General features: G+C 48.6%; 1 protein-coding gene across 1 annotated transcript in view; it reads right to left on the bottom strand.

Annotated features, from left to right (window-relative positions):
- LOC123760112 (uncharacterized) overlaps nt 1-16,565 on the bottom strand; it is a 183,142-nt gene that overhangs the window by 73,065 nt on the left and 93,512 nt on the right. The window contains exon 5 of the mRNA XM_069325433.1: nt 8,466-8,695. Coding sequence (XP_069181534.1) covers nt 8,466-8,695 — 230 coding nt within the window. The remainder of the gene's footprint in view (nt 1-8,465; nt 8,696-16,565) is intronic.

Raw genomic sequence — 16,565 nt, 5'->3', positions numbered from 1 at the left:
GGTAATAATATATTTGTGGCAACTGCTGTCTGACAGCTCGGGCGGAGTAGACCTCGTCTGGCGAAGGCTCTGCCAACGCCTCTTTTTTGCCACACTTCCCTACCCTATTGCGGCTAAAATATGCCACCTACGATTTTTTTGTTATTTTTTCCGTGACCAGGGAACAAAAATGAACACTTCTATAAGACGAAAGAATTTTTTGGAATTTTTTTTTTTTTGTTGCGCCTGTGGCTGTGAATTCCATTTGGGCCCCTAGCGGTTTGAGGGTTAAGGAGAGGTCACTATGGGGAATTTCGAAATTTTTTTAATGAGTGTAATTGGACAGACTTGTTCCTAGGCAGGGAAGTAAATGAAATGTATGCCAAATTTTTTAAAATATACAAGGAAGGCACACAAACATTCATACCAAAACAGAGATGCAGGGCCAGAAAACAGGATTGGTTCAACAGAAATTGTGAGAGGGCCAGAGACCAAAAGACACAAAAATGGAATCAGTATAGGAAGCGGCCAAACCCCCAAACATACCAGCGATACAAAGTTGCGAAAAATAACTATACGGCAGTAAGGAGAGAGGCCGAAAGAAATTTTGAAAAAAGGATAGCGGATAAATGTAAAACAGAACCGGGCCTTTTCTACAAATTCATAAACAACAAATTGCAGGTAAAGGATAATATCCAGAGGTTGAAAATGGGAAACAGATTCACGGAAAATGAAAAGGAAATGTGTGAAACATTAAATGAAAAATTCCAAAGTGTGTTTGTACAAAAGGAAATCTTCAGTGAACCATTCACAATAAGAATTCCAGAGAACAACATAGAGTGGATAGAGGTGGATAGATATGAAGTAGAAAATATGCTAAAGGAGCTCAGTAAGAACAAAGCAGCTGGCTCAGATGGAGTTTCACCATGGGTTCTGAGAGAATGTGCATCTGAGCTCAGAATTCCACTTCACCTGATCTTTCAGGCATCTCTGTGTACAGGAATCGTAGCAGACGTGTGGAAACAGGCTAACATAGTTCCAATCTACAAAAGTGGCAGCAAGGAAGACCCCCCTCAATTATAGACCTGTATCATTGACAAGTGTAATAGAGAAAGTATTGGAAAACTAATCAAAACTAAATGGGTAGAACACCTGGAGAGAAATGATATAATATCAGACAGTCAGTATGGTTTTTCGATTTCGGTTTTTCTACAGGAAAGAAATGGTTGGGTTGACTGCATCTATCTGGACATAAAAAAGGCTTTTGACAGAGTTCCACATAAGAGGTTGTTCTGGAAACTGGAAAATATTGGAGGGGTGACAGTTAAGTTTTTAACATGGATGAAAAATTTTCTGACTGATAGAAAAATGAGGGCTGTGATCAGAGGCAATGTATCGGACTGGAGAAATGTCACAAGTGGAGTACCACAGGGTTCAGTTCTTGCACCAGTGATGTTTATTGTCTCCAGCTCCAGTCTTGTCTCAGTGCAGTGACTTGTTTTCAGTGCTGCTCTTACGGTGGTCGTGTGAGCTGGGAGTAGCATTCTCAGATACTCGGGCTGCATGTGCTTAGGGTCACCTTCCCTGAGTGCCCTGTAAGTACCGCCCTTGGGGCTTGGGGTTGCCTTCCACAAGTCACCTTGGGTCTACCTCTGTTGGCTTTTCGCTGCTTGACATTTGGCCGCCCTAAGTGTTTTGGGGTTTTCCTCCCTTGTTTACCTTGGGGTAAGTGGTAGTTATAGCACTGGTGGGGCGCAGGGTACTGCGTAGCTAGTTTTCACCTATAACAGCGGCCGGCTCTGTTCCCTCTGGGTACGTTGTCCACTTGGGTGGTTTTCTTTTCTTTTTGGTTTTGCCTGGTGGGGGGGGGGGGGGTCTGCCTTGTTTTTCCTCCCCTTATATTCGGGTTGTTTGTGTGGTGGCACCCCCTGCTTCGTCCTGACGAGTGGACACATCCCGTGGGTTCAGTTTTTAGCAGTTTGCTTGGTAGTCTGGGACGCCGGTTAGCAGTGCCCTGCCTGGGATAACCCTTAGCAGACCCAGTCTAGAGGCCCTGGGAAACCCCGCGGGGGCTCTTGGGTCCGATGGAGGAGACCCTTGTGTCCCTTCTCGCTGTGTGCGAGTTTGAGGGTTGCTCTGTCCCCTTGTCTCAGGGTGACTCTCAATGTTTTTGCCTCCGTCATGCTGCCTGTTGGGTCGGTGACACATTCGACCCTGAGTCCTGCGAGCTGTGTTGCTTGCTTGTGATTCAATTCACCCAGTCTGCTGATGAATTACTTCGGGTGCGGGCAGCTCATGCGTTGCAAGGTAGGTTTAGGTTATTGCAACGCACGCGGGTTATTGCTTCCCCGGACGCCCCGCGGCTGCCCCGCTTTGTGTATAGGGACCCGGACTTGGGGGTGTTGGTCGTTTCGGCTTTGGTTCCGTCCGCGCCCCCTTGTTTTTCCCCTTCGGTGGTTCGTTCTGTCCTCCCCCCCCCCCCCTTCCTACCTGCTTCCGGCCCCTAAGCGTCTGAGGGCTTCGGGGTCGGGGTGGGGTTTAGAGGTTTCTGAGACTCGGGCAGTTTTGGGGGTTGCCCCGTCCGGGGAGACTGCGGAGGCATTCGAGTCTGTTCCTCCGGGCGCTGCTCAGGGGGGTCTGACCAGTGGGCCCCTTCTCTTCCAGAGCTTGCAGCTGCTCCGGCTTTTTCTTGTGAGGCCGGGGCTTTGGAGGACGGCTCGGCCCCGGGGCCTGGTGTGGAGGCTCCTGGGGTTGGGGAGGTGCTGACTTGGGGGCCTTGGGCTCCATTGGACCCCGCCTGGATTTTCTGTCCTTCTGAGCGGGGCTTACTGTTGCAAGGAGTGGGGTTTTCCTTTCCCCCCTCTGCGTACGATTTAGACTTGGGTTCTGCTCCTCCCCGGGTTCGATTCCATGTCCCTGTGGGTGCTTCGGTTCTGTCTTTCCGGAGGTTTTCGGCTTCCCGCATCTCTCCGTCTGAGGTGCGGTCGGCCTTGGCAGCTTCCCTCCTGCGTGACCCGGAGTACGCCTCCATAATGGATCCTTCTTCCTTCAGGTTTGGATCTTCGTGTCCTTACTGGATTCGTTATGAGGTTCTGGGGTCGTCCTGGCTTGCAGACTGCCCCTTGTTTTCGCTGGATGCTTGGGACTCGTTCTGTCGAACCCGCACGTTTCAGTGGCGTGAGGCGTTGACGGTGGTCCAGGTTTACCTGGGGGGCGATTTTGAGCACCTTAATGAGTGTCTTTTTGCTCCTGCCCTTTCGGCATGTTGGTGCGGTACAGCTCCATGTGCAGGTTCCTTCCCTGTCGGCTGCTCGTGGCGGAGGATTTGCGCGCTCGAGGCTTTTTAGCTTCGGTCCTTGCGTTTCTTTTCCCTCCTGGAGCTATCTTCAGACTGGCTTGCGGAGGATGTTGAGGCACTTGGGGCCGTTCCAGGGTCTGACGCCTTGGTCTCAGCAGCTCGGGCGTCGTCTGCCATGTTGAAGCTTTTTGCGCCTATCCTGCGAAGGCGTTGCTGCGGTTTTTCGCTGCGCTCTTCGCGTGTCGTCAGGTGGTCCTTGCTTCCTCTTTGGAATCCGTTTGGGCCCTGGTTCTTAGATTGTCTTCTCCCTTTTGTCCTCTGCTTTTTGAGGCTTCTGCGGTAGAACGTTATATTCAGGCGGCTTCTTTCTCTTGCCGCCCTATGTCTGAGTTGTTGGTTCTCCGGGGGACCCATTGGGTTCCTTCCCGGCAGGGTCATACCAGGGCGCGCGGTTCCATTCGTCGGAGTGGGCCGCAGGTGTCGGGTTCAGTGCCGGTGCCGCCCGCGGTCCCACCTGTGCTTGGTCGGCGCGGTGTTCGCTCTGCGCGCAGGTCAGGTTCTTGTAAGGGGCAGCGGCCCTTTCGCGGTTCGCCCCATTGATGGGGCATTGGGGGGAAGGCTGTCTCTGTTCGCTCACGCCTGGTCTCACGATTCGTGGGCTTTTCGGGTCGTTTCTTGTGGCCTGAGGTGGCGTTGGGTGGCTCCGCCTCCTGCTGGGGGTTCGGGGCTGATGGGGCAGGCTTCCTCTCCTGCGCTCCGTCAGGTCATCTTGGAGTGGGTGCGCTTGGGCGTGGTCGAAACGACTCCGTCCCTCAGGTGGGTTTCCCGCCTGTTTCCAGTTCCGAAACGGGACTGTACGGACCTGCGGTTCATTCTGGACTTGTCCCGTCTGAACCCTTGGGTTTCTTGCCCCTCGTTTCGGATGACCACTCTGTTCCAGGTCCAGCTTCTGTTGAAGCCTTGGATGGTGTCCCTGGACCTCAAGGACGCATATTGGCACGTCCCTGTTCATGTGGGGTTCCGGGACTGGCTCGGTTTTGTTGTAGGGCGTCAATGCTACCGCTTTTGTTGATCTCCCCTTCGAAGTTGAACCTGGCACCTCACGTGTTCACACGCCTTACCCGGGTCGTGGTGGCCCATCTGCGTCTCTTAGGTGTTAGCTTACCTCGACGACTGGCTGGCTTGGGCTCCCAGTCGGTCCACGTGTCTGCTTGCCAGGGATTTGGTGTGTTCCCAGCTCGCTGGGTTCGGGTTCCTAGTGAATTGGCTGAAGTCCCATCTGGTGCCCTCCCAGGTTCGGTCCTGGCTGGGTCTTGTGTGGGACTCTCGGACCGCTTCCTTGTCTCTTCCTCCGGAGTCTCTCCTTCGGCTGCGGTCTCGCCTGGGTCTGTTTCTGGGGGCTCCTGGGTCACCCTGCGGTTGCACGAGAGTTTGTGTGGCAGCCTGAACTTCACGATGTTGGTCTACCCGCTGGGTCGGGTTTGGCTTCGTCAGCTGTTCTGGTTCCTTCGGGGACATCCCTTCCGCCTCTCTCGCGATTGCTGGGTTCGACCCCCAGGGGCTTTGTGTCGGCTGCTGCGTCGCCGGCTTCCTCTTCGGATTTTTCGGGGTTCAGTGCCTTGGCGCCTACCTGAGCCCTCGCTCGATGTGTTCACGGACTCGTCGTCTTTAGGCTGGGGTTTTGTGACCAGTGCTTACCAGGCCGGTCAGGGATGGTGGGGTCCGTCCTTCCGTCGGGTCCACAGCACGGTGCGGGAGTTCGCGGCGGTATGGTTTGCGCTTCAGAGGATTCGGGTCGCCCGCGGATCGACGATCCGGCTCCATTCGGACTGCTCCCAGGTGGTTCATTGTCTGAACCGAGGGGGTTCGATGCGGTCCTTGGCTCTTTGGGGTTGGTCGCTTCGGGTGAATCATCTGCTGAGTTCTCGGAGTTTGACTCTCCTGGTGGTTCACGTCCGGGGGTGTCCAACGTCCTGCCGGACGGCCTGTCCAGGTTCGTTTCCCGTGTCCACAGAATGGACGGTCGATGCCGGCTCTTTCCGTTGGCTCTGCCGGACGTTCGGGCGCCCGGAGGTGGATCTCTTCGCGTCGGCGTGATCGAGGCGTCTTCCGGTTTACGTGGCGCCCTTCCCCGACTGCGAGGCCGTCGGGATCAACGCCTTTCGGCAGGACTGGTCGAGGTGTGGGTTCCTGTACCTCTTTCCCCCGGTTCAGCTGCTGCTCCGGGTCTTGGCTCGCTTGGAGACTTACCAGGGTCGTGTGGTCCTCTTGGCCCCTTGGTGGACGGCCGTGCCGTGGTTCAAGCACTTGCTCGGTGTCTGAACCCGGAGGTTTTTCCGCGGCTCCGCCTCTTTCAGGAGATTGGGCCGGTCCGGTACGTGACTGGTTCACTCTTCTCCGCGAGTCTTCGCGTTTGGTGTTTTCGACTCGTGTTTATCACCACCTGTATTGTGAGCAGGTGGCGTCCTTGTTGGTTTCTCACCTGCGAGTTTCCTCTCGGCGGCAGTATGAAGTTTCCTGGCGGTCCTTCCGGTTCTTTTTGACCCTTAGTCGTTGTTCCTCGCTTTCGGTTCGGGTGGTGTTGTCCTTTCTCTCTTGGTTGTTTCAGGACCGTCATCTGATGCCTAATACTGTCGCCTCGTATCGTGCGGCGCAGTGGAGTTGTTTCACCTCCGGCCTGCTCATGCGCCGCCTGAGCCGTCCTGGTCCTTGCACAGAGTGCTCTTCTATCTTTCCACTCCTCGGTTTGTTGTGGCCCCTTCAGTTCAAGATTGCTTTGCTAAGGCTCTTTTTCTGTTGGCTTTAGCCTCTGGGGGTTGCGTGGCGGAGCTTCATGCTCTTCTCTGGCGCAGAGGTTTTTGCTCCTTTGGTCGTGGTCTTCGGTTTGTTCGTTTGCAGCCGTCTCCCTCTTTTCTGGCAAAGAATGAGACTGCTGCTTTCCGGAGGGGTCCTTGGGTTGTTGATGCGTGGTTTGTCAGGCCAGGGGTTCACCATGTGTTGTGTCCGGTTGCAGCCCTCCGCCGTTATCTGCACGCCACAGCTTTTGTGTCCGGGGACGCGCTTTGGGTTGATCCGGTTTTCCTTCTTCCCTGTTCGCGGGTTCGGGTCTCTCAGGTAGTCCGCAGGGTTATTAAATCCAGCCAGCCTGCGGTCAATCCCCGTGCCCATGACGTTCGTAAGTTTGCTGCTCTTGCTGCTGTCTTCGGCAATATGTCTTGGGCTGACATTCGGGCACGGGGATTTTGGTGGTCGAACAGGGTATTGGCTGCATGCTACCTTGTTAACGTTCCTGGGCCCGGTCGAGCCTGTGTTGCCTTAGGTCGGTGGTTGCAGCCCGTTGTCTCGGCTTCGTCTTGAGGTGTGGAGCACCGACCGCCTCCCGGGTAAGTGCCCTTGGTTCTTGGTAGTTTTTGGTGAGGTAGCTCCGGGGAGCCGCAGGGGCTCCCCCCAGAAAACCAGCTTTGAATGTAATGAAACGCCATTTTCTGGGTGAGTCCCGGAGGCTCCCCGGCATACCTCCCGCCCTCCGGTCGGCGGTTTTTCGCGGTTTTTGATATCCAGCCTTAGAACTGGGGTTTGGATCGCCGGCTCGGGGGTCTGGGGCTCCCCCTTCCCCCTCCCGGGGAGGGGGGAGCTGCGCAGACATGCGGCGCGGCTCGTGTGACGTCATGCTGGTTTGCTCGTTTTTCTTTTGGGGAGTTCTGTTCACTCGTTTGTCAATTTTTGTTGTTAACCAGAATAGGGGCTTGTTTTGGGGTGCTTACCTTTCTGCGTGCCTGTGCCCGGTCGATGGCAGATATAAAATGCTCCAAATCACATGTGCATTCTATGGGCCATTGCTCCCCGTGCCTCTGTGAGGGGGGCCAGGTTCTGGCTCGTGGTCCCCGGTAGGCTAGAACTCCACCCACATTGACTGATGCAAAATAGTTAGGATATCCGTATCAGCCATGGATAGCTCCGGGGAGCCGCAGGGGCTCCCCCCAGAAAAGTGTTTTTCTATCTTATTGACACAAGCATGCTGAACAGCTACAATATGTATCTGGTGAAAACTGGATGTAAACCAAATTTCCGTTCATTTGGTTTTACACTTATGACACAGTTATTAAAAAAGTTTGGCAAAGATGTTCCTGGCATACAAAGACCCATCATGAACCCAGTATTGCAGCATGCTGCTACACCCAGGCTCACGTACATGGAGGCCTTTCAAGCACACAGACTAAAACATTTGCCACCAGCTGGAAAGCGTGCAATAGGCCAACATGATTGCTTTGTTTGTAGAACAACAAAACAGAGAGATCAGAAACGTAAACTGGTGCAAATATGGTGTGAAGTGTGTGCAATCCCATTATGTGCTGTCAACTGCTTCAACGACTACCACTCTTCTGAATGTGCAATAATAGTGCAAAAACCTTTAAATAGTGCATGGATGTGTGTAAATATAATAATGAACAATGTGAATACATATTATATTGGCATAATGGAAAACATTTGTGTGCTCTTGTGTATACTCAATGTATGCAACTTTTATTATCATTGAACATGAAGTAACATTATACGCAACACAATTAGTGAATAAAAAGTGTGATAAAATACACAAAGACACTGTAAATAATACTGCGAAAATAAATTTGTGGCAACTCTGGCTGCTTGAAGACCGAGCGCGACGCCTCCTTTACTCACCTTGCATGAGTGAGCATGCAGGGTGTGACATTGTCGCTCATCTTGTTGGCTCATTTACATCATTGGTAAGTACAATTAATTTTTTGTTTATTTTCTTGTGGTCAGGGAACACAAATTAACAGGTTAGGAAGAAATTTTTTTTTATTTTTGTTGTTGTTGTGTCTATGGGTGACAAAGGCTAATTAGCAACACAAGGGTTAAATAACTGGGCGATAATGAACAAAATTAAATGTAACAAAAACAAAGGTAAATCATTTGTAACCTTTAGTCGAGGATGTATGAAATCTAATACCAAGTCAGATAACTTTATTCCTAGACCGTTTTGCATCAAAACTTGACTTTGACTTACTTGTGGTTAACTTGAATGCTTCCATAAAGCTCATATCATAAGCATGCACAAACACATTTAAAAGCAAATAAGGTTCACAATAATCTATAACCTTGCAATATCCCCAAAAATCTTAACAGGATTAACATTTTTCTGTGAAAGTTGAATAAATGAACTTACCTCCAGTAATTTTGACTTGGAGAAAACTGATGAGCATAGTAGGCATCTCCACTGCTGTGTACCCGAATGAGCTTTGAGATGTTTGCGAAGATTATGCCTCATTTTAAAACTTTGGCCACAATCTGAACACTTGTGCGGCCTTTCAGAAGAGTGTCGTTTGTTATGGCGGTTCAATTCACTCTTGCATGTAAATGATTTTCCACATTCTCCACAGACAAATGGTTTTTCTCCTGAAATTATACAAAGCTAAAACATAAATACTGTAAAGTTAACTTTGGTCGGTGAACATAATTTATAATGAACACAATGATTTTTTATTTCCATAAAAAACCTGTATTGAATGTAATGAAACGTCATTTTCTGGGCGAGTCCCCGGAGGCTCCCCGCAGCTATCCAGGCTGAATGGATATGTATAACTTTCTAGCATCAGTCTATGTGCATGGAGTTCTTGCCTACTGGGGTCCACGAGCCAGAACCTGGCCCCCTCAGAGAGGCTCAACGAGCAATGGCCTATAGAAACCATCATGTGGTTACGAGCATTATATGTCTGCCATCAACCGGGTCTGATACCCAGAAAGGCAGACGTCCCAAAACAAACCCCTATTCTGGTGAAACTATTGCTACCAAAAGCCAAATGAGTGGACAGAACTCCCCAAATGAAAATTGGCAAATGAGCATGACGTCATTACATTGCCGCGCAGCTGAAGGCAGAACCCCTTCCCCCTCCCTCCCTGGGAGAGGGAAGGAGGAGCCCCAGACCCTCATGCCGGTGATCCAACCAGCAGTTCTTAGGCTGGATGTCAAAAACAAGCGAAAACATCGGCAACCGGAGGGAGGGAAGGATGCTGGGGAGCCTCCGGGACTCACCCAGAAAATGGCATTTCATTACATTACGCACTGTTTTTTTTGGGGCAGCCCTGCCGGCTCCCCAGAGCTACTTCACCAAAGATAAGGATAAGAGGGAAGGACCCGGGAGATAGACGCCACGTGCCCTAACCCAAAAAAAGACAACAGGCCAAACCAAAGGATCCTGCAGACAACCCGGGAGACCCAAACCCCGGAACAGGAAGGAAGGAAGGAAACCCGGGTAAACCAAAGTGCGCCCATGGCCACAGAGGCCAAGATGCGCAGAGAACAGCGAAAAGCCGCAACTGAACACAACACACGATGCAACCACTGTCTTCTCAGAAGACAGAAGAAAAAGAGGTGATATGATCACTATATACAAAATAGTAACAGGAATTGATAAAATCGATAGGGAAGATTTCCTGAGACCTGGAACTTTAAGAACAAGAGGTCATAGATATAAACTAGCTAAACACAGATGCCGAAGAAATATAAGAAAATTCACTTTCGCAAACAGAGTGGTAGACGGCTAGATCAAGTTAGGGGAGAAGGTGGTGGAGGCCAAGACCAGTCAGTAGTTTCAAAGCATTATATGACAAAAAGTGCTGGGAAGACGGGATACCACGAGTGTAGCTCTCATCCTGTAACTACACTTAGGTAATTACAGTTAGGTAATTACCCCCAGCCCAACCAACCAAGCATCAACAACCCAATGACCCCTCTGGAAAGATCAAAAGTTTGACAGCTTGCGGAACGGAGCAGAAGTAGCACCAACACCGAACGCATATATTCATATATTCGACAGTATTCAGCATAAGATGATGGTCCTGGAGAAACCACGAAAGGAAGGACAAGACAATCCTAACAGAGACCAAAGTACACCTACGCAGGAAAGGAAAACTGGAAGGACCCCCAGGAACTTCATACTGCCGCCGAAGACGAAGCACGCATGTGGGAGACCAACAACGAAGCCAGCTGCACCCATACACGGGACGAAAAACTCGACTCAGAAACTCCAGACGCGAAGACTCGAGGAGAAAAACGAACCAGCCTCGTACCGGGCTGAATCAATCTGCTGAAAGAGGCGGAGCCGCGGGAAGACCCTCAGAACCAGTCTCCATGGTGCAGTGGTAAGACACTCGCCTGGCGTTCCGCAAGCGCTTTGTCATGGGTTCGTATCCTGGCCGAGGAGGATTTACTGGGCACAAATTCTTAACTGTAGCCTTTGTTTAACTCAACAGTAAAATGAGTACTTGTTTGTAAAAACAATTCTTCGCGGCGGGGATCGTATTCCAGGGACTTGCTCGAAACGCTACTCGTACTAGTGGCTGTACAAGAATGTAGCAACTCTTGTATATATCATAAAAAAAAAAAAAAAAAAAAAAAGGTTCAGACACCGAGTAAGCAGCGCCTGACACCAAGGCTGGGCCCGGCCATCAACTCTCCATCAACATCAAGGACAACTCTCCCCTGGTAAGTCTAACCGAGCCAGGACCTAGAGCAACAGCTGAACTGAGGGAAATAGGTACAGGTAACCCCACCTCAATCAGTCCAGTCTGAAGGCATTGTTATGATCTCAGCCTGCAGGAGAAACGAGTCTCCCCTTGAGAGTTATTCTATCAGGCCTAACCTAACTAAGAGGTCAAAGAGATATAGACCAGGACTTAGATTCACAAAGCTCCATGTATTTCTTCGTAAGTAGGCTTGCTACGAAGGTTCCTAAGTATGCCCTAAGAAGATGCTTAGGTGCAATTCACGTACGTCCACTTAGGAAGAAATTTGTTGGTTCAACTGCGTGCCAATAGAAGTTACTACTGTGTTTCGTTTGGCCAATCAGAGAGCAGCAACATTCTTCATATTGAAGATTTAGCGTTGGCTTATCGGAGCTCTACTGCCTCCTATTTACGTTGAATTTTCTTATAAAATTAGTATATTTCAAAATAAAACAATGTTTTTTCAACTTCTACAGCCAGCACCGACATTGTAGTAAAGAAATACGTTACATTTGTTGCTTACCTACGTAATTCTAAGAGATACTGTGTAGCTGTCCTTGTTGCTCGGAAGATGCACTGACAATTATTGTATATATTTACTGAATTTACCAAAGGGCCACTAACTATCTAGTGGCCTCGACGAGGACAGAAAGCCGGCGGCTTGTCAATTGCCTTAATGATATTTTTTAGCTGGAATTTGGCATTTACAGCTTCAGCGGGTAGGCGGTTCCATGGGTTTATAGCCCTCTTGGTGGAAAAAAACATCTGTTTTCAGTCCTACTTGAGAGAACATACTCTCCAACACTATATCTGTGATTGTCCTGTTATCAGTGACTTCATACCAAATGGTATGAGGTATTTTGAGCTCTGTAATTACTTCATACACTCAGGAATATTGGAAGATATTCTTGTGCTACACCCAGATTTTGCCAGTGGAGGCTAATAGATCAGCCTTAAGTATTTTGTTCTCTCCTAATTCCATGTATGACTGGCCATCCTGTGAGGTGAGGATGTTGAATGAGCTTGTAGCTGGTTTTTGATCTACACTGTGTGGTCCTTTATACAGAATAGGGAAGCAGCACATTGCTGTGTATACCTAAACATGTTTAAAAATACATTGTTTGAGAGGAGTCTTATAGAAACTGGTAAGAGTAATTATAATATAATGTTTCCATGATTCAGTGCTTACCTCTAGTGAAAATCGTGAAGAGTTGTTTAGTCAGAGTTGATTTGTTTTTTGTATTGAGGCTGGTATTTCTCTACCTTGATTCCATGTATGTCTAACCATCCTGTGAGATGGGAGTTTAGATAAACTTATAGCTAGTATTTTATCTACACTGTGTAATATTCCATATAGAATAGGGTAGCAGCACATTGCTGTGTATACCTAATCTTTTTAATAAAAAAAATCAGTAATAAAGATTTTAAATTATAGTTTGTATTATTACAAATACAGTACTGTATTATCCTTATTAAATCATGTTAACCATGGATCATTAAGATCTCATGTTGATATGTAATAGTCATATTTCTTTTGAACTGCTAATCCATGCTAATCATTTTTTAATCATTCATTAAATTGTGCATTATGTCTCAATTTTTCACTTCCTTGGATATACTGTACAGTACAAAAGATAGGATAAAAATAAACCAGTAATATTTCTTTCATTATATTTTTTTATTTAAATAACTGCATCAATATTTTTACAGCTGACAGGATTTGTTTTACCATGCAGGTGCATTATTTGTTAAAAAACCAGCGTTGAATGTAATGAAACGCCTATTTTCTGGGTGAGCCCCGGAGGCTCCCTGGAGCTTATCGGGCTAATGTATGTTATATTAGACCAGGACATTAGCTAAGGAGTTCAGACCTACCAGGGACCAGCGCAGAACCTGGCCCCTTCAGAAAGGTTTTCATTTGCCTGGTGGGGATCTGCCTAGTGTGGCTATAGTTCCACTGGTAGTGTTTGGTGCACCTCTGTTAGGCATACGTGATTGTACACATCGCAGGGGTATTTAGTGTTGCATCTACCCCTTGTCTGCTTTGGTGTTAACCGGTTAGCAACTCCTTGCCCGGGCTTCGCGTAGTAGTCAGTCTACGGGCCCTGGAAAACCCTGTCAGGGCTCAGTGGACCATTGGATGTGTCTTTCGGGTTCCATCCCGTCTTGTGCAGATTCGTTGGTTGCTGTGCCCTTGTCTCAGGGTGACGGTCACCACTTTTACCATCGTCATGCTGCCTCTTAGGGCACTGACACCTTGACCCAGAGTCTTGTGAGAGGTGTTCTCTGCTTGCTCGCCAGTACTCTTCTGATGTCTTTACTATTCAGAGTACAGGCGGCATCCGTGTTGCAAGCTAGGTTTAGGTTGCTGCAACGCGCTAGGTTGGTTTTCCACCCAGATGCCCCGGAGCCGCCCCGTTTTGGGTCCTGTTGTTCTCCCCTTTCCCTCCCTGTTTTTGGCTCCTTTCCGTCTGCGGGTTTCGGGGCAGGGTTTGGTGGGTGCCAAGACTCGAGCGGCTTCGGGGGCTGTCCCGTTCTTCTCGGAGGTTTTCGAGCCTGGTAATTCCTCCTGCCAAAGCTTCTGGGTCTTACCAGCAGCCCTTTCTATGCTGCCTTTTCCCTGGACTCTTCCTTTTCTTTAAGGGCAGAGGGCATGGAGGACGGCTCTGCCCTGGGGCCTCTGTTGCGGGTTCCCGGGGCTGTGGGGGATGCCCGCTTGCAGTTCTGGGGCTGTTTGCCCCTGTCTGGGTCTTCTGCTTCTAGGCGGGGTTTTTTGTCCCTCTAGTCTGCTTGCTTCCCACACTTGCTGGCATGTTTTCGGCTCTATTGCAATGATCACAGCTCCTTGGTGTGGTAGACATTTTCTTTTCTGTGGATAACTCCCAGCTTGGCCACCAGGCTGCAGTTTGTTTACCTCGGCCGGGGTGTGGAAGCTCGCATTTTGGGCGAGTTTTTTCACTTCTTTCAGGGGTTTTATCCTCCTGTTGCCATTTCTTTACTTTTCTGGGGTTTTATGCCTGTCTTCTGTTCCTCTGGGAATGCTTGGGTGTTGGTTTTTACATTGGTTTTTGTGTTTTCTGTCTGTTTTAGGTCTGGTCCCTAGAGTTTGGGCTCAGTGTCCCTGTCTGTTATGCTTCCTCCCACACCTTGTCATTCGGTTTTCGGTCTGTTTTGGCAGTTTCCTCGGGGGTTCTGTCTGGGTGCTGTGCTTTGCCCTTCTGTGATGCAATTCCGCTGGCAAATGTGGTAGTTTGGGCTCCCCCGGGTTCGAATCTGGGTTACTTTGGGTTCTTTGGTTTCGTTCCGGAGGTTTCTTCTTCTTGGGCCCTCTTTGTGGGTACAGGGGCTTTGTTACCTTGTTTGTGACCCAGTTCTGGCTTCTGGGGTTCCAGGGTCTTCCTGGCTTGCAGGCTAATTTTTTTAGGTTTTGGCGCGTGTTGTGGTCGTGCGGGGGCCTTGGGGTTTTTGTTGTCGAGGTGGGTCTTTTGGTGCAGTTTTTGTGCTCTCTTGTTGTCTTCTTCGCCTGGCCGGCGTGGTGCTCTCTGCGCACTAGTCAGCAGCTTGTCTTTTTCTTTTTAAATTCAAATTCAAATTCAAATATTTATTCAGGTAAAGTACATACATACAAGGTGTGATACAAATATTGATTAATTTATTAGACAGAGCTAGTACATACAATGCCTAAAGCCCCGATTACGCAAACCGTTTCGGGCTTTATTTTATTTTTTCAATTTTCAATTACCTATTTACTGCTAGGTGAACAGGGGCAGAAGGGTGAAAGAAACTCTGCCCATTTGTTTCCACCTCCACCGGGGATCAAACCCGGAACCTCAGTACTACGAATCCCGAGCACTGTCCACTCAGCTGTCAGGTTCCTCATCAGTTTGCTGATAAATTTTAATAATTTCACAAATGAAATTTTAACAGGTGAAATTATCTAAATAATTGTGATGGGCTGCAAGAGTTATGTGAAGTGGTGTACGAGTGTTTGGTCAGGCTTTTCACTTGTTTATCTCTATGTGGTAACGGTTCACATTTTATATTTGGCGGCAAATCGATCCTTGGTTTTAGAGAGTTTTAGGCTTCAAATGTTGACTTATGCGCAGGCATATATGGTAAACTCTCTGCCTGTCTATTTACATCCGGACAAACCTCCAGTCATCCAGATTCTATGGACATTCATCTGGATATGGACAAAATTATCCACATGAGATTTTGTCCGGATGACCCCGATATCCGGTTTAGTGGAATCTGGATAATCGAGCTCATACAGAACTTCTGAACATCATGGGCACAAAGGTAGACTGCAGGCTAGTTCTAGACTTAATAACACTCCAGACAACCTGAGAGAGACAAGCCTTGGAACATGAGGCCAAGGTAACAGGATCAACCCACAAAGAATCCACAGAGGTAGAATCAGAACCTGAAGGTAGAGGCAGAGAGCTACCACCGGACACAGCACATGATACACCCCCAGCCAAGCCAATCAATAACCAAAGGACCTCTTTGGCAGCCAGTTGACTCATTCTTCACCAGAAAAGAAGGAGTCAGCTGCAAATGAACAAACCTCTCACCAGGTTCAAAAGAAATAAACCCACCTCCAGAAGAGAGCATGAAACTTTCCCACCCAACAGCTGGAAGCGAGAGGAAACCAAAAACAAAGATTTAAATAAACAATCTCAGACCGAATGTGACACCATAAAGCAAGCACAAGAAAGAAATGTAAGATGGCAGCCCAGAGACCAAGCAGGCTCGGGTAGCAGATGAGCAGGCTGGATGTAAAACAATACAAGATAGCCTGTGAAATGCTCTGGACCATGGAACAAGGAGGTATTGACCCCAAGCTCAAGCTACAGTGGCTCAGTCAGCACAGCACAATACAAGGCAACAGTATTCAGCATGAGATGCCAAGAAAGGAGAGCACAACACACTCAGACACTGAAGAACAATGACAAAAAGGAAGGAAGTGGTGAAAAAGAGTGCCACAAAACCTCATACTATCACTGAGAACAACACAGATGGGATACCATTAAAGAAACCGCCTACTTGCTATAGGGATGGCAATAAACATGCATAAAAAATCAGAAACAAAGAGAGAAGAATGTCAAACCAGTGAAGTACATCACTGGTGTTATGGTTTTGGTCAGACAAACAATCTTCGTCCACATGGTTTTTATTCTCCGCCAGTAACAACAACAAAAACATTATCAGGTACATGAAATATTATTAACAAGATCATAAACAAAAGAGCATCTGCTCCAAACATGCTACCTCCAACATCTGTAGTACTCAATCCCAACAACTGGGCTGACCCTCTCAAAGTGGTAGAGCTGCTGAAAACTGTAGAGCTGCTGAAAACCCCCAGGTTCGGACATCAAGCAAGCAATGCCTGAAACCGAGGCTGAGCCAGCCACCAAGGGGCCAGAAGGATTACCTTTCCGTGGTAGGACTCCAACCTGGCCAGGACCCAGAGCAACAGCCAGACCAGGGAAAAGAGGTAGAGGAAATACCAGCTTAGCCAGCGAAAGGAAGCCACTGCAGTGGCCTCTAGGTCGGGGAACGGAGCCACATAAAAGGGAAGGTACCAAGACCATGTTAGAATGTTAGATATAAACATCCTGGATATAAATGGATATAAATATATGGTGCCCTGGATATAAATAGCACAGAGAGAGCCAAACCCTGAGAACCCAGCAGAAGAGCTACCCAAAGTGTCCAGCTCCATAGAGACAGGGACCTAAGCAAACCAGGAGACGATGAA

This window comes from Procambarus clarkii, chromosome 16 (assembly GCF_040958095.1).
Source record: "Procambarus clarkii isolate CNS0578487 chromosome 16, FALCON_Pclarkii_2.0, whole genome shotgun sequence".
Classification (NCBI taxonomy): Eukaryota; Metazoa; Arthropoda; class Malacostraca; order Decapoda; family Cambaridae; genus Procambarus; species Procambarus clarkii.
The sequence above is the reverse complement of the archived record's forward strand: the minus strand, read 5'-3'. Positions and strand labels throughout refer to the sequence as shown.